This window comes from Larus michahellis, chromosome 3, assembly GCF_964199755.1.
Source record: "Larus michahellis chromosome 3, bLarMic1.1, whole genome shotgun sequence".
NCBI classification, from domain to species: domain Eukaryota; kingdom Metazoa; phylum Chordata; class Aves; order Charadriiformes; family Laridae; genus Larus; species Larus michahellis.
In genome coordinates this window covers 46,634,030-46,661,129 of record NC_133898.1, presented here as the reverse complement: position 1 = coordinate 46,661,129, position 27,100 = coordinate 46,634,030, and the positions used below count along the sequence as shown (strand labels likewise).

At 37.0% G+C, this 27,100-nt stretch overlaps 1 protein-coding gene across 1 annotated transcript in view; it reads left to right on the top strand.

The window, feature by feature from the left end:
* The window catches only part of WDR64 (WD repeat domain 64), a 73,707-nt gene that overhangs the window by 20,462 nt on the left and 26,145 nt on the right, over positions 1–27,100 (top strand). Inside the window, exons 7-11 of the mRNA XM_074579360.1 lie at positions 119–333; positions 853–987; positions 3,751–3,830; positions 9,733–9,872; positions 26,674–26,800. Of these exons, the coding sequence (XP_074435461.1) occupies positions 119–333; positions 853–987; positions 3,751–3,830; positions 9,733–9,872; positions 26,674–26,800 (697 nt within the window). The remainder of the gene's footprint in view (positions 1–118; positions 334–852; positions 988–3,750; positions 3,831–9,732; positions 9,873–26,673; positions 26,801–27,100) is intronic.

Below are 27,100 nucleotides of genomic sequence, written 5' to 3'. Positions count from 1 at the left end.
GGAGGCTTGAAAAAACAGTCAAAAACTGAATGCTGATGTAGGTAAATAAGCACGATATGTTCAGTGAACTGAAGGGCTCGTGTGCAACATCTAATAAACTATTTACCATATTTCACAGAATAATTGCTTTATCATCAAACCAATGGAAAATGGTCTGCTCTGTGTTTGCACGGTGCCTATGTTGGATCACCTGGCTGAGGATAATATCCTAATGGGAGATGATAAGGGTTATGTTCACCTGCTTACTGTGACGAGTGATCACTTTGGATTGAAGCAATGTAAAGGCAAAAAAAAATCACAACTTCAGGTCTTGGACTCCAAAATTTTCAACATGTAAGTTGGTTATGATAAAATATTATCAGTCTGGCAATTATGGTTTTTTTCATTTGGGTTTTTTTCTGGCCTAAATGGAGGATTAGCTTTTGTGTATAAATTAACCCCACCTAACAAAGAAAATATTTTTTCAAACTGCAGTAAATATGAATGGCTTGTTGCTGTGTCAAGGAAGTTACATCATTTTCAGTAGGAGATCTTACAGAGATCTTACAACAGAGAGGCTGCAAAGTAAAATTCCAAGGAAGAATTCACCATTGCTGTTACCCAGTTTGACATAGGCAATCTTTATTGTGCCTGATTAGATAGAAGCGTAATTGCTACTACAGAAGTGCATGATTTCAACTCTAACTTTAGCTCTGCTTGCTTTTGAGATGGAAGAATGGTTCTGTATCTGCCCTGGGTATTAAGTGTTAGCATTGGTTGTGTATAATCTCACTGACAAAATCCCTATCCACCTGTTGGTATATCACAGTAGATGCTAGTATATCCTAATAACATCTCAATTTATATCCCTAGTGTTAAACGCAAGCTACATGATGACTGGGCTGTGAAAGTTAAGTATTTTTCTGACCTAAATTGTTTTGGATCCTGCTCCTCAGACAGCATTCATTCATTTGTTTTGGATGACATAAAGCGACTAGGGGACGACTTGTAAGTATATCACATCTTCTGAAAAAATAGACCTTTTGCTTTATAACTCTGCATGAGATCAGTGCCTTGCAAGATGCCATACTGTTGTATTGAAGCTGTCTTTTTTATAAACATTGTTAATACAAGCAAAAATACAACTACTTAAATACTCGAACATTTTTGTTTGTTAGCTTTTGATGTAGGAAGGGACTGTCCATATATGTTCATTACTCACAACCCTGAAATATAAGTTACATTGGCAGTATTTTCTGCTCCAACTTCTCCTTAGCAGGCAAATTTTAGCCGTTAGTTAGAAAACTGATTGCTTTGTTACATGAATATCATGTATCCATTCATTTAAAATTTATATCCACACAAAAATATATTCACTATGTTTCATTTACAGTTTCAGTTTCAAGAGTTTCAACTTCACAAGTTTCAGTTACACAGGCTTAAACTAAGAAAGCAATTTATTTTAAGGGCTGAGAAGTGGATTTCCTATGCAGCAGGAAAGAGGTTGTGGCTTCCTTATTTGTACCATATCCTTATTCATATGGCCCATCAGTGCTATAGCTGATTCCAAGACTTACCAGCCTGTGATTTTAGAAGAGCTTATAGCCCAATTAAAAAGTAAATCATACAAACACAATTTGTTGTAAAAGGGAACTATAAATAACATATAGATAAAACTTTTCATTCAAATATCTTAAAGCACTGTAAACATTAAATCAGCTTCCTCTGTGAGGTGGCTCCAGAGATTAATAGACTTTTAAGGCTAGTAGCAACAATTATGATAATCTGTTTTATCTTTTGTATAACATATGCCATAAATATTCACATAGTAATTCTTGCATCAATCCAATAACTTTAGGTTTTATGAGTATTGCATTTCTGTTGTGGATGGGGAAAGTGAAAATGAAATAATTATAGCTTGTCCAAGGTTACACCCTATGTCAGGAGAGAAGCTGAGAAATCCTGCTTGATTTTGTTGGGAGTTTTGGAAAAATTGAATTAATTTGAGGAGAAAGAAAACAAAGACTGCAGAGCCATAAGTATAGTCAAAAGAGTATATGCTACTGCCAGACACTGTGTGTAATACAGAACATTAACTGCAAATATCTTGGTAGGTCTTTTTCATTTAACACTGGCTACAATTGTGTCTCCAATTGCAATAAATACATTTCTCCAAGCAGCTTCATGCAGCAGCTAAATGAAATTATATTCAAACAACTGAAAAATTACACAGCTGTTAAAATGAAATTAATAGCCCTAAAAATAGCTATGGATCAAATCACTTTGAAATGCCCAATCCATAAGTAATTATAGTTGAAATATATGATTTACAGATGCTAACAAAATAAATTCCCCCAATTAACTTTGCAGCAAGTAATTGTTACTGTGCTTGAATGGGGATGCAATGTGTCTTGTCTCCTATGTGACTGTTAAGTTACTTTGTGGATAATGGCTGATAAGGAGTTATAATCTTTTCTTGTAAAGTATCTAAAAAAGGGAGGTGTGGATAGGATCACAGGGTGCTTCAGTTGAAAGGCCATTTTTTGGGCAGGATTTCATACTACTGGAACATCTTACGCACACTGATGTTAGAAGAGTATCAAGACCGTTCGTTAAAGAGCCAATAGACAGTTATATAGATGTATTAAATTTAAGAAATAAGCGAAAAAGATGGGAAATCCTGAGTAAATCTGCCAATCACACATTTAAATCAACTACTTGCTATTTTAAAACACCAAGAGAATTAAGACTCCTCTGGTAGAGCTCTGGAAAGAAAGCTTTACTCCCACGAAGTAATAGGGAGTGAACAGCCTTTGATTTACACTTGCCTAAAAAGAACAAGCTCTTTCATTAATCCTCAAGGTTTCCAGAGTCTTTTGTCAAATTTACTGTCAAGCGCAGTTATGGTTTTCAATATCCATGGTTACTCTCTAGCCCAGAATAAGTGAACCACCTACTTGTCTGGATTTCAAATAAAAAAATAATTAAATATATATATGTATACTCATTAAATTCTGTATAGCTTAATTACACTGACAGTCATTGTTTCCTGGGAGACATGGGTGTTAGCCATGCTATTGCTGAATCCAAAAATCAAGAAAATATTCACTCATTAGTAGCAATGTATGAAACATGGAGAGACAAGAAGTTGTTCAAAGAATGGGTTTAGAAGGGACACTAAGTCAATCTCAGTCTCTGTTGGCTTTTTGATTTCCTGTGCTTTTGCAGTGAATGCAACAGAATAATTCCATTGAGTTTCAGAACCTTGCACTCTCTACATGTTATTATATAACACAAAATAGATATAATAGAGACTATGCATTATAGAATTCATTACACACAAGCAGCAGAAAAGTAACTGCGTTTACTTTATGCAAAATAGAAGACACGGTAGACCTCCTTGTCTGAAATAGGCAAAGGCAGTTGATTTGGTACTTTTCCTCCATGATGAACTGCTTTAAGCATGCAGAAGTGTGTGAAGGCTTACTTTGGCAATAGCTACCATTTTAGGATTCTGTTTGGAGTATGACTGATAAAGGATTCAGGTGAGCAAATCAGAGATTTATTACTTTAATGTAAAGCGTACCTTGTTCCCATTTTATTGATGCTAATATCTAAATCACTGTTATAAATCAATTTGCGTTTAACAAGAGATTGTATACATTATGCAAACAGCTATTCTATATACTACAGAAAAGAAAAGTGGATTGGCTGTGGACTGTATTTTCCTAATGTTTCTTACCTGATTAACTGCTTTATTAACGATTACAGACCTGTAAAGGAATTTTCTGTCCCTAGAGGGGTCAATGCCTTCACATACTGTGGAAAAGCAAAAGTCGTTGTCACTGGAGGTAAGTATTGGTGTTTTTTTCCAAGAGATTGTTCTGTTGTGAATTGTTTTCCCAGTTAAATAAGATCAAATAAAGCTGAGTTAGTATCTTAGGAATTTAAATAATGGCTTCTGTCTTAAATGATAGGAAACTGAGGTCTTGCTTTTAATTGCTGGAAGCCTCACTCTGAAAAGATAGAGATCCTGTCAGGAATCAATCAAGGGCTCAGTCTGGATTTAGATTCAAGTGTCATGTTATTTATATAATAAAACAGGAGAAACAGTATGTTGAATTACTCTAAGGTACCTTTCCAAGTCATGGTGGCAACTGTCTTGGTCAGGTTATACACATTACTCCTTGCAGTATCAGCAGGGCTCCCATCCCTTCCTCTTACTCTTTGGCCATCCTTTCCTGTCTTAGGCAATCATATTGGCCCATCTTAACACTTTTGGTGCTCTTCTCTCTGATCATGTTCCCCCACAGCTTTACTGTTCATTGTTTTTCCCAAAGCAGACTGCAGATACAGCACACTTACTTACATCCATTTCTTCCCTGTTATCCAATAATTTTATGAGTCTTTCTATTGCAGTGGTCATATTTCGTGCTGCAGAAATGCGACTGGAGTATGCCAGTTGTTTTGTTTGTCTGTTCTGTCTGACAGGGTGGTGCCCTGGAGTGACTACATTGATGCTGCCTATCTCCAAATTTTCAGTACAAGAGTCTTGCTTAAAACATTGTTAAAAATTGTTTTGAATAATGTATCACATAGCCATTCTTAGATTTATATTTAACAAGAAGAAAAAAATGGCCAAGGCTCTGCTGTCTAGCCTTGATAATATCCAAGACAGTAAAATAAATTTGGGAAAAAAAAAACCACAAAAACCAAGACGTGGGAAATAATGCAATTCAAGTTGAGTTGTAGCAGTTTACCAAAGGGAAAACTGCAACAGATATCAAAATAAATATCAGACAGTTCAATTGACTTTCTAGACACAAGATTTAAAGGGAAAGTAATAGGCCTGTAGGAAGGTTGTTAGTGAAAATTCTGAACTTCAGCCTTGGGGGAGATCTTATTTACATTGATCACCTTGTCACAAAAAGTAGTCTTGAGAAATTTATTGATGACATAAAGTAGGGAGGCCCCTATAAAACAGAATGTGGTTAGCATTTCCTAGAGGTAGAACTGGAGGATTTTACTGTAGTAATAAAAACAGGGTGAGGTGTCTGCATAGGACAGAAGGTCAATTACACAGGAACTAATAAAAGTTTGTATTACACACTGAAAATTCTTCTTACAGAAATAGCAGAAGAGAAAAATTTGGATAAACTTCCTAAGAAATAAAGAATAGCTATGGTAGGCCAGATCAAAGGTCTGACTAGCCCACTATCCCCGCACTGACAGTGACCAGGAATAAACACCTACGGCAGAAAGAATTGTACTTGTAACAATCTTCCAGTCTGTTCCTGGATCATAACATTTACATAGCCTTGAGTTGGAATCTTGTCTTGCTTGTTCACCCACTGGCCTTCATCTTGATATTAAAAGACATCATCCTGTCCCTCACACTCATTCCCAGTGCTTACTCCTGCTGCTTCCCTTGAACACCAAAGGAAATTATTCCTGAGATGGATTCCTAAGAGTCACAGAAGAGAGTGGGAATGCATGGCCAAAGAAAATGACAGGATGGGATCATTTCTTTCAATTTCACTGTGAAGTTTAGATCAGCCAGGGGCTACTATGAAGCTGTACACAGAATTAAGAATAATCCTTCAGTGCTTGAGAAATCTGTGTACTAAAGTCTTCAAAAGTTGAGTTTTAGACTCTAAAATACACTGCTCACAATGGCACAGCAGTCAGTCAGACCGGAGCACATTACGTTTCCCCGTGTATCTTAAAAGCCATCCCTCTCTCTTTTCTGTCTGAGAAATGCATGTTGATGATCCCATTAAGGAGAGAATTGAACTGTTTCAAAGGAACATAGGCTAGTTTTGTTGATTAGCAAGCCTGCAATTTTACCTGTAATATACCCTAAAAATCAAAGACCAGAGCAGTTAAATAATTCAGGAATCATAATATATAGAGTTCTTAGTGACGTGCAAACATTTGTAAAAACTATGTTTATACGTCACATTCAGCAATAAAAAGAAAAAAAAATCCAACCTTTGATTGGAGGCTAGCTTCTAAAGTATTCAGTGGAGATAAGTCTGCTAACCACTTTACTAAGCCCCAATCTAATATTATTTAGCCAGGTGTTTATAGCACAAATGGTATGCAAAATACTACCATGTATTATTACACAAGGAAGTGATTATTTAAAAGTCATGTTTTAACACACTTACTCTTCCATAATTTATTTGTTGTATTTGAATATGCTCATGAGTTTGCCAGTACTGTGACACAACCTAATTTTGTCTTCCAGATATTTGACTTTTATGACAATGAATAAGAAAGATACAAGCAAACTTGTACAGAGTTCATTTTTCACGATAAAAGCTAGACTTCTTCGACCCATAAAATGATAAAAGCCTGATAGTGCCCTACAATATGGAACGCATAGTAATTTAGAATAACTTTTCTGTGTAGCATTTTGCATTAATATTATGTCGAATGGAAAAGTGATATGATTTTCCTCTTATTTTGTATCCATTTCAATGCTGCCTATGTCTTAATCATCACCTCAGGGAACAGCTACATTTAAAGTCAAATTATGTATGCATATAAAAGCTGGAGATAATCAGTTTTAAATTATATGATACATCAACTTCTAACCCTATTATTTCTTCAAATCCAGCTATTGTTCTCCTGTGAGCAATAAAGTAGAAGAAAAACCAATAGTGATTTCTAAATCTAGTAGTAGCACCTTAAGACTAATAAAAGCAAGTCCTCTGTGCTTGCTCAGTATCCTTTGTGTATTCCTGGCACAAGCAAAGTAACTGGTAACATCATATATATATATATTTTTTTTTATATATATTTTTTTTTACTATACATTGGTATTGACATTTTCAGCAATTCCCAGGAATCCTAGTTATTGAAATCATATCCCAGGACTCCACTAATACTAGCCCTCACAAGCATAAGCAGACTCTTTTCTATGATGCAGACTAAATTTAAGAACATATGAAGACAAAGCAGCACAAAAAAAGGAGGAGACATTGATCAATATGATAAACATATGAACTTGTGTTAGTTTACCAGATGTCTGACCATTCTGAAGAGATTTTGCAGATGTTATAACTCAAGATTATTTAAAAGGCAAGCTTGATGGAATGACAAGTTGTTTTAAACTTGTTTTAAACTTAGGAGCAGCACAGAAAGAAACCAGGTGTTATATTTTTCTTTTCTAGTTTATCAGAGGATGCCAAGCTAAGCCTAGCATTTTTTTCATTCAAAAATGCTGTTATTCTCAAGGGGGTTTCAACACCACTGAAATGCAGACATCTCAGCAGGCTTGTAATACTACACAAATTGCAAAACTGTGTAAGCAATGCAGACAACTTGACAAAAGATCACATGTTCAAATAATGTATTGGAATCCATAACATCTAGCTAGAATAGAGTTGTGGTCATAGAATCCGACTCTTACAAAAAACCTAAACACATACTTACGTAACTATTTATCATGGAATGGAGAACAACAAACTGAGCCCATTATGATTCAAATAATTGACTCCACAGAATCGTAAAAAGTTACTGTCTGATATGTAAACAGAAAATTCATCCTCTTGAGTGGGCTTCATACTCATGCCTTCTGTGTAAGGATTCTGAATCCTGGAGGCAAATTTGGAGCACAGAGAGAATAAATGTTCCAGCAAATGTTCCAGTGAAGCAGTGAAGCAGTGAATGTTAGGGCCAATGTGGCATTAGTCCAGAAAGAGGGGAGAAAACATGTTTACTGTAACCAAATCCACCATTATCTCAACGTCAGTAAAGAATAAAACTTAATCCACTGTTTCACATAAGAAGCAAACAATATTTTTAATGTAGGGAAACGTTTTCTTTCCTAATGACACTTGTTTTTCCTGTTAATATCTTAAGTAAAGAACATGTATTAGTGATTCTACTCTTAGAAGAAATTCTCTCTGCCATAATTAAAGGGCATTATCCTCTCATCCATTCATCTGCCATCACCTCAGGAATATACAGAACAGAGCAGTTTGGAAGGCTAAGAAAGATCCTGTTCCCCAAAAGTGCTGCAAGTAGGTAGTTGAGTTGGTCAGATACTATCAACAGCTTCTTACTAGTTCGCTGCCACTTTAAGACATGACAATTTCCATTTGGGGTTGCTAAAGGACGTGTTATTGAAGCAGTGTCTGTTCCCTCTGATTAAAACTGATCTCACCAGTCTCGCTGGAGATTCCTGTCTACCATATTTTGTGTCTTCCTGTAGACCTCATGGAAGGTCTGCAAGCTGAGTTTTACTCCCATGGTCTTGTTTCTCAGTAATGTGTACTGGCCTGGTCACAAGGGTTCTGCTAACTTATGGGACATGTCCATGACAGCCTAACACAACACCAGAGGAAGTGAGCAGGGGCCCAGTGTGTTCTGCAGTTTCCCTGCCGAAAAGGGCTTCACACCACTCTTCTGCAATTATAGCATTTTTAAGCTACTGCCTGCCATGCTTACTGGTTCCCATTGAAGTTACTTCCAGTCAGCTACTTATCCATGGCTTCCATTTCCTCTGCAGAAGTTACCCCTCCATTGTGCCAGTACAGCTGTTTGCATGGTTGCATTCTCAGTCACACTCGTGAAATGATCTGGCATAAACCAGAGTGACTTTCTGTTGTAGCTATTTTAAGAGCAGATAATTTCTCCAGTGAGCCCCTCTCACTTAGAGAGAGGCTACATAAACAGTGGAATCAATTTAACTGAGAGGACAATTAAGTTTAATGGAGGAAAAGGGAGATGGAGTGCTCTTAAATGAATCACATATTGCTGTATTAAGAAGAAAAGGAATAGAACTCTGCAGAGAGAGAGGGACGGACTGACCAATGACAGTAGGTTGAACAAGCTTAAGGAAGATCCCTGCAGAGCAGACTGAAAGAGCTGACCTTTAATTCTTCTCTTTGTTAACAAAACTGAGATGAGCTTCACAGTCTTGAGGTTTGGTGTACATTCTTTTGGGGCATGTACACCCTAGCCTATGTTTTTTTGGCTTTCTGCACTTCACTTGAAGCTGAGAGAAAACTAAAACTGAAACTGAAGTCTAGATAAAATTGGCTGTTTCATTTATTGTGTGTCAAAATGTGTGTGTTGTGTTTTGAAGTATTTATGGAAACTATTATGAAAATAGTACCAAAAGATCCATCTATAATGCAATCAAGGATTATTCCCTAAATTGTAGGTAAATTTAATGTTTGAACATACAAATAAACATGAAAGACCTAATTCTCATTTAAGTCAAGACACAAAATCACTCATTGGCAGTTACTATTTCCTGTCTGCTTCGGCTTTCATGTCTGCTCCCCTTCCTGTTCTGCACACCCACCCTTTTCCATAGAGGTGGTCATCCCTTCATTTCCTGGCTAAGTGGACACAAATATTGTTTTGATGTTTTTGTGAATTATATCTTTGAAAGAAAAGAATTTGAGCCCCAGTTCTATTTCTAAAAAAGTATTCCACTCCTGTGGGGCTAGTGCATGTACTCACATCCAGTGTGCCCGACATTCCTCTAGCAAAATAAAAAGACTTTGAAAGGCAAATCAGTTACGTGCTTTTAATACAAGTTTGGGGATTAGCAATGAAAACAGAAACTCAAATCCAGCCATTAGAATGAAAAATTCACATCCTTACATGGGAGTTGCCTACATGGTGGAAGCAGAGACTTATCAACACTAAGCTCTCCATTACAAAGTTTATTTGCAATACTAGTGACTATTCAGTCTTTCTGACTATTTATTTATTTATTTATTTATTTATTAGGTAATGACAAACTCCTTCGTTTGTGGCATCCTGCTATTAATAGTAGGCCTACAGGGAAGCTATCAGGACACCAACATAGTGTTGTGGAAATTGTGACAAATGAAAAAGATCAACATGTCATCAGCCTTTCCTCTGCAAAGGTAAAACACTTTTCTTAACTTCATGGAAATCAATCCTATAAATGCAGCTAGGAATCTGTTTTTGAGTGAGTGCTTCTGATAGTATCTAGTCCTAATCTCATTGTTTATCAGTTCATTTATATTAATAAAAAAGTAGAGTTTTAGCTTAAAATTTCCAAATTATTGTATATTGAGAAGCAAGACTAGAATGGAACTATTTGACATATTTTCTTTCTGAATGTGATAAAAGAATACTTACAATAGTAGATGTTAACATTCTGGTAATTTCCATATTATTTTAGCAACCACCAGAATTATAACATAACCTGTACCTGAATGCTTCCTTCAGTAGTGATCCCCTGCGGAAACTTCCTACAGCTTCATTTACCCTTCTCTCTGCCTGTCAGCCTACTAAATCCATAGGTGGAGTTCTTCTTACGGGGTTGACTCTATACATCATATTCAACTATTGACCTATTTCTGAACAGTGTCTTTTACAAGGCTTACTGATACAAAACATTGTCCATGAACAGGTATACTAATAAAATCAATAATAAAACTTCATCAATCAAATATTGCAAGATTCTGCTGGAAATGGATGAGATTCCTTTAAGTTATTGATGGAATCATGGCACCAGTGGTTTATCTCATTTGTCAAAATTAGACCGTTCATGAGAGAATAAAAAATTCTAAAAATATGTGCAAAAATAAATGAGAAGCTACCGAAGAAGTAGTTATGAATGGCTATGGAGAGCTTTCAAGAGTAGTCCTGTGCAATATTTTCAATATCTATCAGTATTCAATGTTTTCATTAACATTTGCAATGATGGAATAGAGAGCATAAATGCTAAATTAACCAGTTGCCCCAAACTGGTTAAGGCTGCAGGCCCTGGGCAGAAGTATTAGAGTTCAGAATGATCATAAAAATTGAAGGCACGATCTGTGGAAAATAACTCCTATAAAGCAATAAGGACCTGATATAGTTAGTCTACTGAGATATCCATCTATCTCAAAGGTTTCCATTTTTTCGATGGGTTATGTACGAAATGTTACTGATCTATTTATTCTGTTTGTGCTACTCCTCTGCCATAATTGCTTACCACTGCTCATTGAGGTGCTAGTAAATACCACATTTCCATGTCTTTAATCCTATTCTTAAAATAACCCATACTGTTCTAAAAGTACTACTAGCTGAAAATAAGTCATCAGAAATCTCCCATAATCCTGGAGCCATAACCATTCCCCGTTCCTCACTCCTATAAATCTGTACCTGTGTGTTCTGGATGTAACTCTGTACATTTGCTACAGGCATACGTTACTGCTGAATTAAGGAGGGTTTTGACAGACAAGGCTGCAAGCTATACATGTAGGAAAAATTGAATAAGACATAAAACATGGCTTTAGGGGAATTAATGTACATGAAGGTATTTATAGAAAACCAACTAAGAATGAAGGCCCCGGGGCAGCAAATGACTAGAAGATCTCTTAAGGTCCCTTCTGGGCCTTTCTGTGATTCAATATGGTGACTTAGAGGGAAGGAAAACCTATTTGACAAGTCTCCAAGTATGTTGACACCTGATCTTAACTAAATGTATCATCTGAGTTGTGCCAATGACATCAGTAAGATCACTTGTACATGAAAATGAATACATGAAAGTATGTTTTAATGAAAAGCTTTGTGTCTTTAAATGGCACTGTGAGTTATAAGGCAGAAATTACACTTCTCAAAAAATAAGAAATAGAGATAAATTCCTAGACTTTCCTAAGTCAGGTAAATCTTGTGATCATAGTTGAAAACTGTATCAAAAAAGAAGGGATCCCTTACAGAGAAGTCTATAAAAGACTTTACAAATAAAGTGATGATCACTCTGTGCCTCAAAGAAATTACAATCTTCAAATAATACATGGTATACACAATAGCGGGGGATGGTCAGCTGCAACAGGGTTGCTTCCAACCCAGTTAAAGCACATTTGTGTTTGTACAGACAAGAACCAGGAATTACACAAAAGTACGCAACTTCACAGGGAACTTTTAACATTATGTTAAACACATAATTTGTTTCCACCTAAGAAACAAAGACCAACTTGCTTTGCAACCTGCCTAGCAAAAGAAAAATCAAAATAGTTTTCTCTATTTTGTTTTCATCTTTCAGTGACTGTGATATAGGAGGCCACTGAAGCAAAACAGTGGACACTCTATATATCTTCTCTGAAAATAAGTTAGAGAGATATCAATGATCTCATGGAACTGTTGTAACCAAGGGAAACAAAATCTTTTTATATTCAACAAATTTTGCATTAGCCTGTTGTCAGAATAGCAGGACTAAGGAAAAGCTTAGGAAAAGTAAATTAATATTTTTTCTGGACATTCCCATAACAAAATTTAATCTAAAACATGTTAGATATTCATATTAAAATAAAAGCTTTGTTATCGTGCCATTTTTCAGCTAAAAATACAGAACAAGGTCAAAAGTAGGGAATACTTTTTTTTTAATGAAGACTTGTAATTGTTATATTAGCACATTTGAAGGCTCAGACTGATTTTATACTTTATGGCTATAATTCTTGAACTATATTGAAAATTTTCTTGATTTACTGTACAGATATTTTTACTCTATATAAATTATAAAGCTTCAAAACAGCATTCCAAAGGTAAGCCTAAGTCTAATGCACTAGGTAAATATTTTCCTCTGGTGACGGAACCTGAAAAAAGATTGTAGTATTTCTCCTGTTGCTGGCAAATTACACACTATGTTCTTTAGGTAGATGTGTATTCAGAGACTAGGGTATTCTTTATACTGACAAGGCTTCTGTCAGAAATGCAGTAAATTTCTGTATATTCTGTGTATTGTTTGTTTCTATTTCCTTCAGGAACTGAGATGTGAATGACAACAGCATCATCTTCCCAGTCAAGTTTAGTTTCTTAATTCTCACCAGGCATAGATAGTAATTTTCTGACATAAGTGACTGTAATGAGAAAGTTATGGTTTCACAGGTGGACAATCATAGATTCTATCAGAGAAACAGGGGAAGTTAAAGAAAGACAAGAAATTTTTATATATCACACAAGAAGAATACAAAAAAATCTTACATGTTGCAGTAGATAAACTCACTATTTTTAGCTGTTCTTTAAAGGACTTGAGAAATAGATGATACACAAATGATTTATTAAACTTTCACTACATTTGTACTTTGTACTCATGAAACCTGGCCCTGGCATGAGACATTACTGTATTTTGTGAAATAATCTGCATGTCAGAATTAAGAAACTATTTTCTATCTGTCCTTCTCTACCTCAATCACTTCTCATATAAGTAGACACATGCTGATGATGTTCAGCACTGTGGGCTCAATGAATCCTGTGGGCATCCCCCATCTTTTCTGCTCCAAGCAGAGACCTTAATTGCTAAAGAGATAGATTATATCTGTTAAAATTAATTCTTAAAATGTTTTGATATTAGGCTAATATGTTAAATGTCCTTGCCTTTGTTACGGCCCCATAGATTAGACAATGGGAAGAGCTGGACAGTGGGAATAGGGTATATTCCTGTGAATTGATTGTTGGATCACAACAACCCTATGCAATGCTAAAAGCTTGGGGAAGAGTGTCTGGAAGGCTGCCTGGTGGGAAAGGACCTGGGGGTGTTGGTAGACAGCCAGCTGAATGCGAGCCAGCAGTGTGCTCAGGTGTCCAAGAAGGCCAATAGCATCCTGGCTTGTATCAGAAATAGTGTGGCCAGCAGAACCAGGGAAGTGATTATCCCACCATTGGCACTGGTGAGGCCCCACCTCGAATACTGTGTTCAGTTTTGGGCTTCTCACTACAAGAAAGACACTGAGATGCTGGAGCATGTCCATAGAAGGACAACGAAGCGGGTGAAGGATCTAGAGCACAAGCCTTATGAGGAGCGGCTGAGGGAACTGGGGTTGTTTAGTCTGGAGAAAAGGAGGCTGAGGGGAGACCTTATCGCTCTCTGCAACTACCGGAAAGGAGGTTGTAGTGAGGTGGGGGTCGGTCTCTTCTCCCAAGTAACAAGCGATATGACAAGAAGAAATGGCCTCAAGTTGCACCAGGGGAGGTTTAGATTGGATATTAGGAAAAGTATTTAAATAATATTAAAAAAAAACCCAGCCTGATTATCTGGAAGTCCCATTGTTGAATATGCCAAGGATCAATTAGAGGTACACAATGCTTGTTTTATTCAAGTTATTTTTAAGATGCACGTGCTTTATTTTAGAGGACTGTTCTGCTTGCTTTTTCTCTGTTTCTGGATGGTCTGAATGGATTTCAGTTGACCTCTTCTAACACATGGCTTAACTTTGTGAGTTAGATGATTCCAAAAGTACAGATTACTCAGCAGGTCACTTGTGTCTGCAGAGAAGTCTCATGTATATGTGCTAGGGAAGGGAGGGAGGGAGGGAGGAAAAGGGTGGAGCAGAACTCTGAAAGGGTTGGGGGTTATAACATAGATTTAGGCAGCCCTTATAAATGCAGATCTCAAGTATAAAGAAGATTACTGTCTCGGACAGTCTACTTAAAAACACCACCTTTCTAAGTAGAAGAATAATCTCTATGTGCAGTGAACCCATGTTCAATCCCACTAAAGGATACACAAGCTGAAAGTCTTTAATTCCGTAAATTAGTAATCACATACACAAGGTTTAAAAATACTGCAGAAACTGCATGAGTTGCATTCATTCAGCAGAGTGCAGTTTAGCCTTTATTCATTATGATAAATGCACAATCCACCTCCTGAATGAACTGGAAAATTTGACTGGCAATTGTTTTAACATTGGCCTTGCTACACTGTGTGTTGACATTACTTTGCTGAAAAGTAAAAAGCAAGTACTATGTGGATTATTTTCTTTAAATCAAATTCTTGTGCACCACAGTCTTCATTATGAGAGCTCATAATTTCTGGCTGTGTCTAAACTGTGAATGTGAAGAATTCTGCCCAGCTTTCTCATCCTGGTGCCAAATTTGGCTGCATCCACGCTTAACATTAGCATAAGGACCAATGTGCACACCATTCTCTTGGACCTTATGTCCCAGCACAGTTACCTCCACTGAGTTGAACCTAGGCTAGAGATTAGCAGTTTGTCCAGGTTCCCATACAGATTATCAGGGAGCAAGGACTCTGGGACAAATTGCAGCACTCTATTGTTTCAATGTACTCTATAGGTCAGATGTAATGGTAAAATCTACTTGTACCATTGTGGCACTTGACCTGAGTACTGTGGTCAAGGTTAGCTATAAACATTGTGCTCTCAGCACTGCCTGTGGTATAACAAAAAACAATCTGAGGCTCAGGCATTTGAAATCAATTAGTCTTGTTTCTGTCAGTCCCCCTGTACATAAGGTAATCTTACAGAAAATACTCATTATTTATCTAGTGCTGTAAACTAAGTATAAAAATCAGCAGTACAGCTCTACTATAACAAAACTACAGTAATCTGGATGATCTTCATATAGATATTCTTCAAGAAACAATAAACAAGATCACTTTGGCCCTCCTTCATTCTTAACCAGTCAAAGTGGTGTTATGCAATCTAATACATAGGCAGCTGGACGTAAATCTGGATCTTTCTACAGTCTCTTCTAAATGGAGAGTTGGTGCCAAAATCTGAAACATATGTGCATGACTTCTTGGCTTGCAAGGAGAAAAACAGTCACCTCCCGTGCTGAATTAGTCATTAGTTCTCACATCTTTCTAGAATCATGAGGTGACGTAAAACAAGCATCAGTCAAATACATCCAGTGAAAGAAAAATAATATCAAAGGTTTTCCTTATTCTTCCCCAGATCAGTTCTGATTGTCAGCATGGGAGACATCTGCTGTCTGAGTAGTGCTGTCTCGCAGCACTTTGGTTTTCTTTGTGGTAGACCTCAATAGATCTGCAGAGAGAGCACATTCACTGGGGCTTCAAGAATCAGTACTGTATTTGATGGCAGACAAGCCCAGGACACACTGCACTGAAACCTGGAATTCCTGTGAATTGCTTTGAGCAGACTTTTACGTTGGGGCATTTGGCCAGTGTGCAATACTGCTTTCTGGAAAACAGTGAAGAAACCTTCTGTGATATTTAATTTAACTGAAAACAGATTGCCCTGAGCCAGTAATAAAAAGACAAACTCATGACAACAAATAAGAAACTATTTTAGAATTTGAACTCAAATAACAGCTCCATTTAAGAAAATGAAGATTCTTTAAACTAATCCGGCACATGAGCACTTTCCTCCAATATTATAAGGATTTCTTGATAGACCAATTTACTAGTAAACTGCTGTCAGACGGCTATTCAAAAATGATGTATCCAATTCTGTTATCAAAAAACTTAAACTTTCTTGGTTTTATAACATAAGAATATTTACAAATTAGGTAGAGACATAGGTTTATAAATAATTTCTGTATTTCCTTTAGTCATATGAATTAGTATTTCCATTGTAGTGATACTGAGGAAGAGGGGAGAGCACAGGCAGGGATTGTCATAATTCTGGGCTGCTGGATTTGCTTCAGAATATAATATTTCTGGCAATAAATTTGTTCCTGATCTTCTAGGTAGTGAAGACCTTGAAGGTAACAGTATGTATAGGTGCAATTACAGTTGTAGTCCACAGACATGTCTTTTTCTTCAGCTGTTCTGTTAAGTGAATTTACTAGGAGATCTGAAATATCGATGTGATCTATTTGTTCCTAATCATAGGAACATGTTCCAAATCTTCTGTTGAGATTTCCCACAAACTGAAACTATTCACTATGTTAAATTATATACCACAGACCAACAGGAACCACATTCATCACAACTACACTTACAGTGTGTCTGTCTTGAATAATGTTTTGGTTGAAAATATTTCCAAAGGAAGTACTGTTAAATTTGTCCTTTGTGTCATTCCACCAAAATACAGACTCAGACTTTCACATAATACATGGACTGTTTGCTAAAGTGTCAGCAGGTTGGAGTCATAGATTAGGTTATTGGCATGAAAGTGAAAGTGTGGTATTTAACTGCAAATACAAATGTATATACATATGTGATTTGAATTCTTCTGCAGAAGCCGCTAACCTAATTTTCAGGAAACATTTTGTTCCAAAGTGGCTGCAACAGCCTATTCTTTTGATTTATGTCTGTAATGTCATTGATATGTATCATTTGGGAGTTATAAAAAGAGGAATGAGTGAGGTATTTCCCACTGTTGCAACTATTTTACACCTTTTCTCTCAGGTCTCAGGGAGTATGAAGTAAACAATATGGCTTATTCAAGTACTGCAGCAATATCTTTTTTGTTGGAGAGAAATGCTGGTAGAATATATAAATCCTTAAAAAAATTGCTATCTTTGGACTTGGAACTACAGCTAACCCTTGGATGCGTTGGGATACACTAAGTAGAATCAACCATGACATGAGTTGGATGTTTCAACCCAGGCAAGGCAAGACTGTCCTGTATAAAGTGGACTTGATCTGCCTGGTTACTACACTGGCACTGCAGCATTTTTTGACAAATACCAATACTGTAATTTAATAGAAATTGCTAATCTTTTTTTAAAGTGGACCCAATCAGCTGAAGAATAAGTTCTACAGAGCGTATGGTAATATGAAAGCAATCTGAGGGGTAGAAAAATAATGGAAAACTGACCTGACACCCCAGCCTTATATAGAAGAATGCTAAACAGGAAATCTATGCTATGTTTATTTTTTCCTCTCCTCCATGTCACTCAGCCCTTCATAGGCCCTTCCTCTCTGTAGTTAGTTTGCCCATTCTTATTCTCATCCTGCAGCCTGAACCATTTATTACTTCATTTGTTCATATTACAGAACTCTTTGAATGCATTCAGGAAGCACTGAGGAAAAACAACACTGATAGGGACAGGGAATAGTAAACCTGGAGATGTGGCAGGAAGCAGTTCATTATCTGAAAGATGATCTTATACTCATAATGCTCTGTGGAAACAAGAAGATTATGGCCAATGGCAGAGACCAGATCAGACTGCATAGCCCTCGTACTGAAAGGCTGTGAAGCAGTGGCAAGCGCTGTTTCTCACTTAGTGTGGAGTGGGGATTCACAATTAAAACAGTGGAAGCTGAAACTTTATGTCTTGCCTGCTTGAGTTGTGAACGGAAGTCAGCAAGACAAAATTTGCTACACCAGTTCTTCCATTGATTTTACTAGAATGCCTCCAGTGGTGGGTTTAATTGACTTAGTCCACTTGAGTCAGGTGAGCAAGATTTGACCCTACAGGCTTCAATGCATAAAAACAGTCTCAGTTTTGTTTAACAATCAGTGGGGCTACGGTAAGGAATATATTCCCAGCCTTTACACCACTGTACAGGATCATTTGTAAAAAACACAAAACCTTTGTTTTAAATCAGCAGAGGGAATATTCTTTGGTGTTTTTCTCTATAAAGGAAATTTCATTTTTGGCAGCTAATACTAAAAGAGGAATGCACACATTTATATATGGTAGAAGAGTAGTGCAATAAACAGAGTGATTTTTTGCATCTCTATTCCAGGGCATGGCAGAATTTCATTACATTCATAATTTCTTCAAAATCTGATGCAGCCAACTATATGCAAGAACATAAACATTTCCTTGCTGAAATTTGCCCATACTAAATTAACTCTGTTATATATATGTTATTTTTATTCTTACAGAACCCAAAGGCAACTTTTAGGGTTTCAGGGAAGATATGATATGTTATTAATTTACATTTTTTTCTGAACTTTGAAAATTTACTCAAACCTTAATTCTATCAGTCTCCAGTCCTCTCTCTAGGTCTGCTTAATGGCAAACAGGCTGTATGATATCCCAGTGTGAATTCATAAATGTCTTTTGCCTGTCTGGAACTGAGCAGGTGACTGTATCAATGCCTGTGGAGGTTAGTGTGGACATTTATCTAACCTATTTTGAAAGCACATGACATTGTTTTAAGGATATATTTATAATAGTCATTTGTCTTCCTGAAAAATGAGAGCAGCTGAGCTGGAAGCACATTGTTTAATTTATGTCAAAGCATTGCTAATCGTGGCTGTTACTGAAATGTACTGTATATCAGCAATATTAAATTTAATCTAGATAATTTGAAAAAGAGGCATTTGGGAAATCTGCTCCAGTCGTCCTTCACAGAAATTATGTGGCCACATCTATATCACATACATTTTTCGTATACTGCTTTGAAAGATGAAGTTAATCCTTCCCTTGGGCTGTGCTTTTATCCTCTTCGGTTTATTTGCTCCTCCCAGATATTAAGAACTTTATTCTCCTCCTATATTGCATAATCCTATAAGAACACGGAATATTCTTCTTTGGACTTTTCATGTAACTTATCCAATTTTCTGTTAAATTTCCTGTCCCATTTTCAGGGACATTTCCCAAATTCAAATTACTTCGTCTCTTGGTTAGTCTGCAAGTAAACCCTACAGAATTAGCCACAGAAGAGAAGACTCAAGGGGGATCTCAGCAATGTATATAAATATCAGAATGGAGGCTGTAAAGAAGATGGAGCCAGGCTTTTATCAGTGGTGCCCAGTGACAGGACCAGAGGCAAGGAAAATTGAAACATGGGAGGTTCTGTCTGTATATCAGGAAACTTTTACTATGAGGTAGACCGAGCACTGGCACTGGTTGCCCAGAGAGGTTGTGGAGTCTCCATCCTTGGACATATTCAAAGTCCATTTGGACGTGGTTCTCAGCAACTGTGTCTCGGTGGCCCCACTTGAACAGTGGAGTTAGACAAGATGATTTCCGGAAGTCCTTTCCAACCTCGACCATTCTGTGATTCTGTGAAAAAGTAAAAGGGACTAGAACTAATTTTAAATTTACTTTTTTTGGCTCATACCTACATTGTCCTTCTCCAGTTCTTAGACTTACATGGTGTATAACATACCTGCATGTTTACAACCAGCATGCAGCTGGACTGTTTGAGGAAACTATCTGTTCTAGCTACGGTTGTATCTTTGCAAAATGATGTTTTGTTTCCCAGTATATCTGAGAATGCACAAATTTCCTTCATGAATGGATTGTCCTCATGTATTCTCAGCATACATGAAGGAAATGATCCACTAGATGTTCTGTTTCTGGGCAAGTATTTGATGGTTAAAGCATTAAATAATCTGTATTTGCTGCAGATTGAAACAGAGCAAGATCTATATTGTGCCTGTGCTGATTTCTAGAGTTGTTCTACCAGAAAACAGAGATCTAGGGTTTAAGCTATATTAAAAATAGATTTCCAGACGTGTAGTAATCTGATTGGTTATTTTTCTATGGGGGAATGAAGAAATAGGAGATCTTCAAAATGTAAACAAAATGTTGTATACCTGAAAATTACTACAAACCCTATGACTAAGGTCAGAGCATCATTCTAAGATTGGCTGAAGACTGATAGGAGGAAGCTGACTAGTTTTGAGCTCTTCTGACCTAGGTGTTCATGGCAGTCACCTCTGATCTACACCTCTTGCTTCCTGCTTCTGACCCACACACCATCTAAATGTCCACTGAAACTGTTCTCCAGAAGTGTTGAGGGTTATTTCATCTTTGCATTAGAGGTCAGGTAGATCTATTGTCAGCACACCAAGCACACAGCACAGAGGCAGACAGAGAGACTTTACACACTCTCAGTCATTGCATAGCAGCCAGTAAATAGCCTGCATACTCATTACTATACAATTAGACTCACTATTGCATATAAACCAGTTTGATTTCTTTACAGCATTCCTCCATGTTTGGGAAAAGGAAAGTAACCTTATATATTACCAGGTTAATGGTACTGTTTGAGGAAGTGATTTGAAATGTTCATAATTTTGAACTTCACCAAATTACTGCCTCAATAAGGCACCAATTATAGTACCGTCTGCTGCACCACGTTGCATTAATGTGCTTAGAGCTAAATCCTCCTTGCCTTAGCCTCACAAGTAATCCCATTGACATCAATTTGTTCCTAAGTCTTCTAATAACTACAGGGAGTTGTAGTACTTTGCAGGATCACCTTCAGGGATCACAAGACACACAACAGCACTCTCAGCAGATAACTTACTCTATTAAATAACACAGCAAGCAGAACTGCAGTTCGACCTCTGCTTCATGCCTGGTGATTTTTGTCTTTGAGGGCTCAGATGTTCAGTATGAATTTGTAATTTTTTTCACTTAGACCATGGAGCCTTCAATGCCCCTCTGAAACAGTCGAACAGTGTAGCAAATGGGGGCAGATAAACTAAAGACTTCAACAGAAAATCAACTTTAATTGTTGCTTACTCTTCCTGCCTATGCCTATAGTGAACGCTGTGGCTAGTGCAACTTCTTTCTGCCTCAAGAGTAGTTGGATTTTGGATTTTCTTGCACAAGTGTTTTTTCATAAGTTGTTTTAATGACTTGCAGCATCACTGTTTTGGAAAACTGAGGAAAGTTATCTGTCTTTTTCCAAAAACAAATTTTCCTTAACTTAAAAAAAGTATCAGCAGGGACATGAGAGTTTGTAAGCACTAAAAGGAAGTTACTGTTTTCTCTTGAGAGTTGTTGAGATATTTTCTTTAGAGCACTGTTTTAAGGTCACTTTCTTATTCTTTACTAGCAGTAATTTGGAGGTATTATCTCGGGGGCTGGGGGGGAGTGTCAGCAAATCATGGACTTCTTTATTCGTTTTCTTCTCAGTTAATTACAGACAGAAAAGAGCAGAAGAGGATTCACTTCTTCCAAAGTCAAAGCATGTTTCCACAGTGGCCTCCTCATAAAAACCCAGCAGGATACAGTGTTCCTGAGCCTGAACTTTATTGTACTGAGAGCATGTAGGATATTAATTTACCAAATTTGTCTTGCCCTGTTTCCCATCTGTGTTCTGTCTCCCTCTGGTGTTCCCATTTTAGTTGGTAAGACGAATCTTTTACTTTTCATTTGTCTGTGTATATGTATTAGGAAAAATACGAGAGGGGTGTTGCTGTTTTTACATGCTCATAAAACATAGGCTTTATACCAGAATAGAAAAGATGGTTCAAGCTTTTTTCTATGTTATGAATTTTACGGCCTGAAGGAAGGTAGTGCTTGAGAGAAAAGTGTTTATGTATGCAAATACACACATTTAAACTTTTTAAGGGATTTCAGAATGCTTTGGCAAGAACTCCTACTGAATTCTGGAGGGATTTGGTTCCCAATTCTGCTTAGAGTCTGTGGAAATCCCATCTGTAACTATGTGGCTTTGCCATTGGGTTGAAAAATGAAAGCCACAAGAAGAGCAACCCAGAACAGAGGGAAGCGATCCAGACTGCGGTCCTGGAGAGGATAACAGAGTAGTTTGCTAAAGCTGTGGCAGCAAGATGATAGGAAAAAGAGGCAGCGTGCATTCCTCAAGTGCCCCTCTGTGCCTGTTACCTGTGTGAAGGAGGCTGTGGGAACACAGGCAAGAATGCCTCCTCTGCTAAGTCTTAAAAAAGGCATATCTGTGGGTAAAAGCAAATTCTGATAGCACCCAAACTGAAACAGGTTTTTTATGAACGTAAGCCAGTGTTGTTCATATAATGTTGTTATAAGTTGTTTCCAAATGCGCTTGAAGCTCCTGCTCTCCACACTCCCTCTCCTCCATAATGTGTTTTGTTTGCCTCAATATAATCTGTATTCTGTGATTCCAGAAGACACAGTCGAGAAGCATTTTGGCATAAAGAATATGTTTTCAGAGGGCTTCAGGGATTCCTGGCATTTGTCAGGCTGCTGTGGGAAGTTCTTCAATAAATAAGGACAACAGCAATGTTACTATTAACAAAACATTCCTAAGGCAACTCCACCTAGTCACCTAATTTCCAAATAAGCACGCCTTTTGTTGCCGCTCTTCATGCATGAATTCATGCACAGTCATGTGTGCTGATGCAGATGAACAGCAGTGACATTATATCTCGCGGCCATGCTGGTAATGCCTTGTGTGGGAGTTACTCATGTGGAACCATGGTTTATGTAATCTCCCCATCCTAAGGAAGAAGGCCAGAAGGAAGGGAAGAGATTTATCAGTGCTGTGATGTGTCCGGGTTTTTGCTGTCACTTTAAGTGACTGCATTTTCTTAATGTGGTACTGGCATTAATAGCTGAACAAGCAGCAAGAAATAGTGCAAAAAGCTCTTACTTATATTCACTCATGCTGTAAAATCATCTTCTTTTCTTATTGCTTTGATAAATAAGCTGTCAAATTTATGTTTCAATTGTTGATCAATTTAACTTGGATAGTCCATGAGATTATTAGAATTATCTGTCTTCAATTTTGTTTTGTATAATTTTACTAACTTTGAAACAGATCTGGGTAATGTTTATGGAAAGGTCATTATCTCTCTGTTCAGTGACATATTCTTTTCACCTGACTAGAGTATCTCCATAGATACCTGCTTCTGATTAATCTTCAGTTCTTACAGCTGTTTTTACATGCTCTAATTGTGACTGTGCCAAAATTGAGGTTGGAGATCTATCTGCAGCATTGCCTAAACTTTATTGACTTTCATCTCCAGTTCTTTCTATTTTTGCTGGTCTACTGTCAGCTGGATGAACAGTTTCATCATTTTTTCTATTCAACTGGATTTCCTTTTTCAAGCCTTCTCGCTGTCTCTTTCTCCCTAAAGCTTTTTTTGTATGCTTTAGAAATTGAATGTCTGAGCAAACTCCTGAAATGTAATCAGAAGTCTATATGATGGACATGGTTCTTCTGACTCAGTACTGTCTCAGAGAAAATTTAACCTCAGTAAGAAGTTCTTAGAGCCTTCTCCTTTTGAGTTTTCCTGAAAACAAACAAGATATTCATGAGAAATTTTCTTTCTACTTAAAATTCTGAAACACTCATTTGTGAACTTCTCTCTGATGCCACAGGTGATCTGTGTTTACATTGATCAGTGTATCTCTTTCTTTTCTTCCCTTCCTTTTCAGAATTTTGCTGGATCCTCTGTAACTTCCTTTAAAATCAGGATGCTGATGGAAATTACAATAATCTCAAAATCTGTGTATCTCCCTGAATAATTTCCATCCATTATTGTCTCCCTTATTTTTATTCTGCAAAGAGTGAACAGTCTTCTGTTTGGTTGGGATTTTTTAGCAATGGTGTTTTTTCCATGCTGAGATCCATTTTTAGGTGAAAAAAACAGATATACTTCAGTATTTTATAACATTCAGAGTAATAAACAATCATTCTTAATTGTATAGCATGTTTCTTTGGAATAAATCATTCCTGGCAATTGCAATCAACTTTTCGTACCATGAACATATGCACAAAAGTATTCCTCATTATCAAAAGCATTTTTAAGGACACGACATGCTGCCTATGAATTATAATGGGCACATGCTCTCTTCAACAGAAAACTAAATACATTTCAAAATGAAGAAGGGAATGAGCTATGGTGAGGAAAGCGGAAATCATCAAAACTTGTGGGTTATGTTTCAGACTATGATTTGCTGTGTGTCTTTTGGAAGACCACTTACTTTTTCTGTTTATAGGTGTAAAACAAAAATTTTCCCTGAAGTAGTTATATATATTAAAAAAAAAGCTTTTCTGTGATCAAATGGACAGATACAAGTGGTATTCTTCAGAAGTAAAATAATGCAATCCCAAATTTGCAGACAAAGTATTTCTCAGGGCTGGTTTAGGTTTTCAAAGATTTTTCTATTAAAAGGAGAGTAATGTTACGGAAGTGAGTTTTCTGAGTTTTCAGCAGTGAACTTCATTGTAACTGTTTCCTTTATGAGGTTAACAGATGTCATGTTCTTGGTTTTTCCTCAGAGTTCTTCCTGTCAGGTTTCTAGCTTGGTGTTAGGCAAGATGAGCTAAAAGAAATTAGTTTGCAAATCAAATGTATTTAATGATAATTTAATCCATCTTTCTTCTACCAGTCACCAGCATTTCTAGGTCGATAACACACTGACTGTGCTGAATTTGAGTTACACACCAGACAGTAGTTTCTAGCACTTCTAGTTACACGTGTTAATGGCTTTAGCAAGTAGCTTATGTCATTAAAACTTATACAAAATTATATGAAAGTGCTGAATAGAGCTCTACATTCTTTGTTCTGTCTAATCTCTTTTTTCTAAGGTGCCAGTCATTGTGCTATCTAAAACATCAGTCAGAAACAAAAAAAATGTAATTTCCAATTGAACTTCCAGTCTTGCCATCCCAATTCCACTTGCCTCTTTTTCTGTTACAATGCCCATCTGTTATGCACAGCTGTTTAGGTGGGTTTCAAGAGGCTTACTGGACTGTCTTTCCACAACAGGCAAGCTAATGGACAGCTTCTTTTACCTGTGGGTGTATTAAGTAGGTTTTCAGGAATATAATGCAAGAATCTGCACCCAAGCTGTCTGCTACAGACATCTTTTGACTTGGACCTACCTTTACCATAATGTTTATCACCGTACAGGAGATGCTGGGATGAATCAAAGAAATGGCGGTGGATTTCCCTTGCTTATTTCCTAGGATTTTTATTTTTTTTCCTCATTAGATTACCCCATATTATTGTTCTTTTAGAGAAACAGCCACCCAGCCCCAGTCAGGAGAGGGTGTCTGCTTCATCCTTCCTGGACAGGACTATGAAGTTAGAATTTGACTAACTGCATCAAGATCACCTAAGAAAAGCCACTAAGTGACAAAGTTAAGAATAAGGAACAGCTGAGAGAGGAAGACCTATAGGGACTATAGCACAGGAAGCAGAATTATTCATGTTATATTTCTGTCTGAGACACAGCTCTGTTATCAAATTCAGTTGAATATTTCATGGGCTTGTGCTGATGTGGTTTATGGACTTACATTTTATGGAGCATTTCAGCCAAAGATTCAATGACTTTTGTAAATGCCCACAGCACTTCCAGTACCAATGGGAGCATTGTACCAACATGTGTCTTTGTGTTAAAATCCCAATTAAAAATGCAGCCCCGCCTTTTCATAACACAATTGAAAAAATACAAATAACTTGCACAGATACCTATATAAAACTCACTACAGTTTTGGCAGCTGAATAAGAATTGCAGGTAGATGTGATGACAGAATAACTTTTGAGAACGTAGCAAGATTATCTTGCAGGGAAATACACAATACTAAAAGCCATGGGATCTGTGAAATTATATCATGATGTCTTGCAGGATTAAGAGCAGTTTGCATAGGATAGCAGTAAGTTCAACACAGCTTTTGATCAGGCAAGATGAATAAGTGTTGTTAAAGTATAATTATTGGTGAGGAATTCCAGAGTTTAAAGCAAGTGCTGTGTTTTACGTTGAAACCAAAAGTAAGAACAAAGGTATCTAATATGTCTAGTATTCCTTACAGGATAGTACCCCGACTGTGATTGATAGCATTTGCTTATGGAGAGCAAAAGAACTATATATGCATAAAAATGATCCTTCTGCAGTATGTCCTGATCCTGATTTGCTCCAACATCTGTGGTCAATCAAAGATTTCAGAAATTCCTTTATCTAGAACCCTATGAAATTTATCTTTATATTGTTGCACACTGTTTAATAGTCCAGTTCAAATACAAGTTTTTAAACCCTTGGGATTTATCTATATGTGACTGAAAAATATGACACAATGGAGTCATCTTGTCATTAAGGAGTAGAACAAGTTCTTGGGAGATCTGGTTCCAAGGTGGACTTGTCAGGTCAAGATTACAAAACAGCCTTTCTGTGCCTTTTATTCTTAGTAAAATGGGGATACAGATGCCTTTGGTATTTGCCTTGCTTATCTGGGGATGTACCATGCTTAACAATGTGATTTTCATTGGAGGCTATAATATTACTGTCATAGAAACAAAAAGTAGTTGAAAATCCAATGCAATACATGATACAGTCCTACATTTTCTCCCCTCTCTCTCCCTCTAGATATTTAGAGTGTGGGATATACAGACCCTTTCACTGCTGCAGGTCTTCCATGATAATCAAGGGAGTCCTGAAGAGATAGAGACCATTGCCATGGTATTTGACGATGATCGTGGTACACTTATCACTGGTATGTTACTGCAGTTGATATGTGAGAGCATCCATGCCCGTTCTCCTAGAATGCGATTTCCTTTATGATTACATACACCTGAAGTTGAGTACAGGAATAAGGTATATGAGATGCACAGAATACTGGGAGGTAAGAGTATTTGGACATTAAGACTAATTAAGGTGCTAATTTCAATATAGAAGTATGCATGAAAATATGCAGCATGGGAATTAACAACAGGAACCAGAGGAAATGAGAAAAGCAAGGTGACCCTTCCTTAGAAAAATTAAACTACGGATATTGTGCTGTAGCTTTGTCATT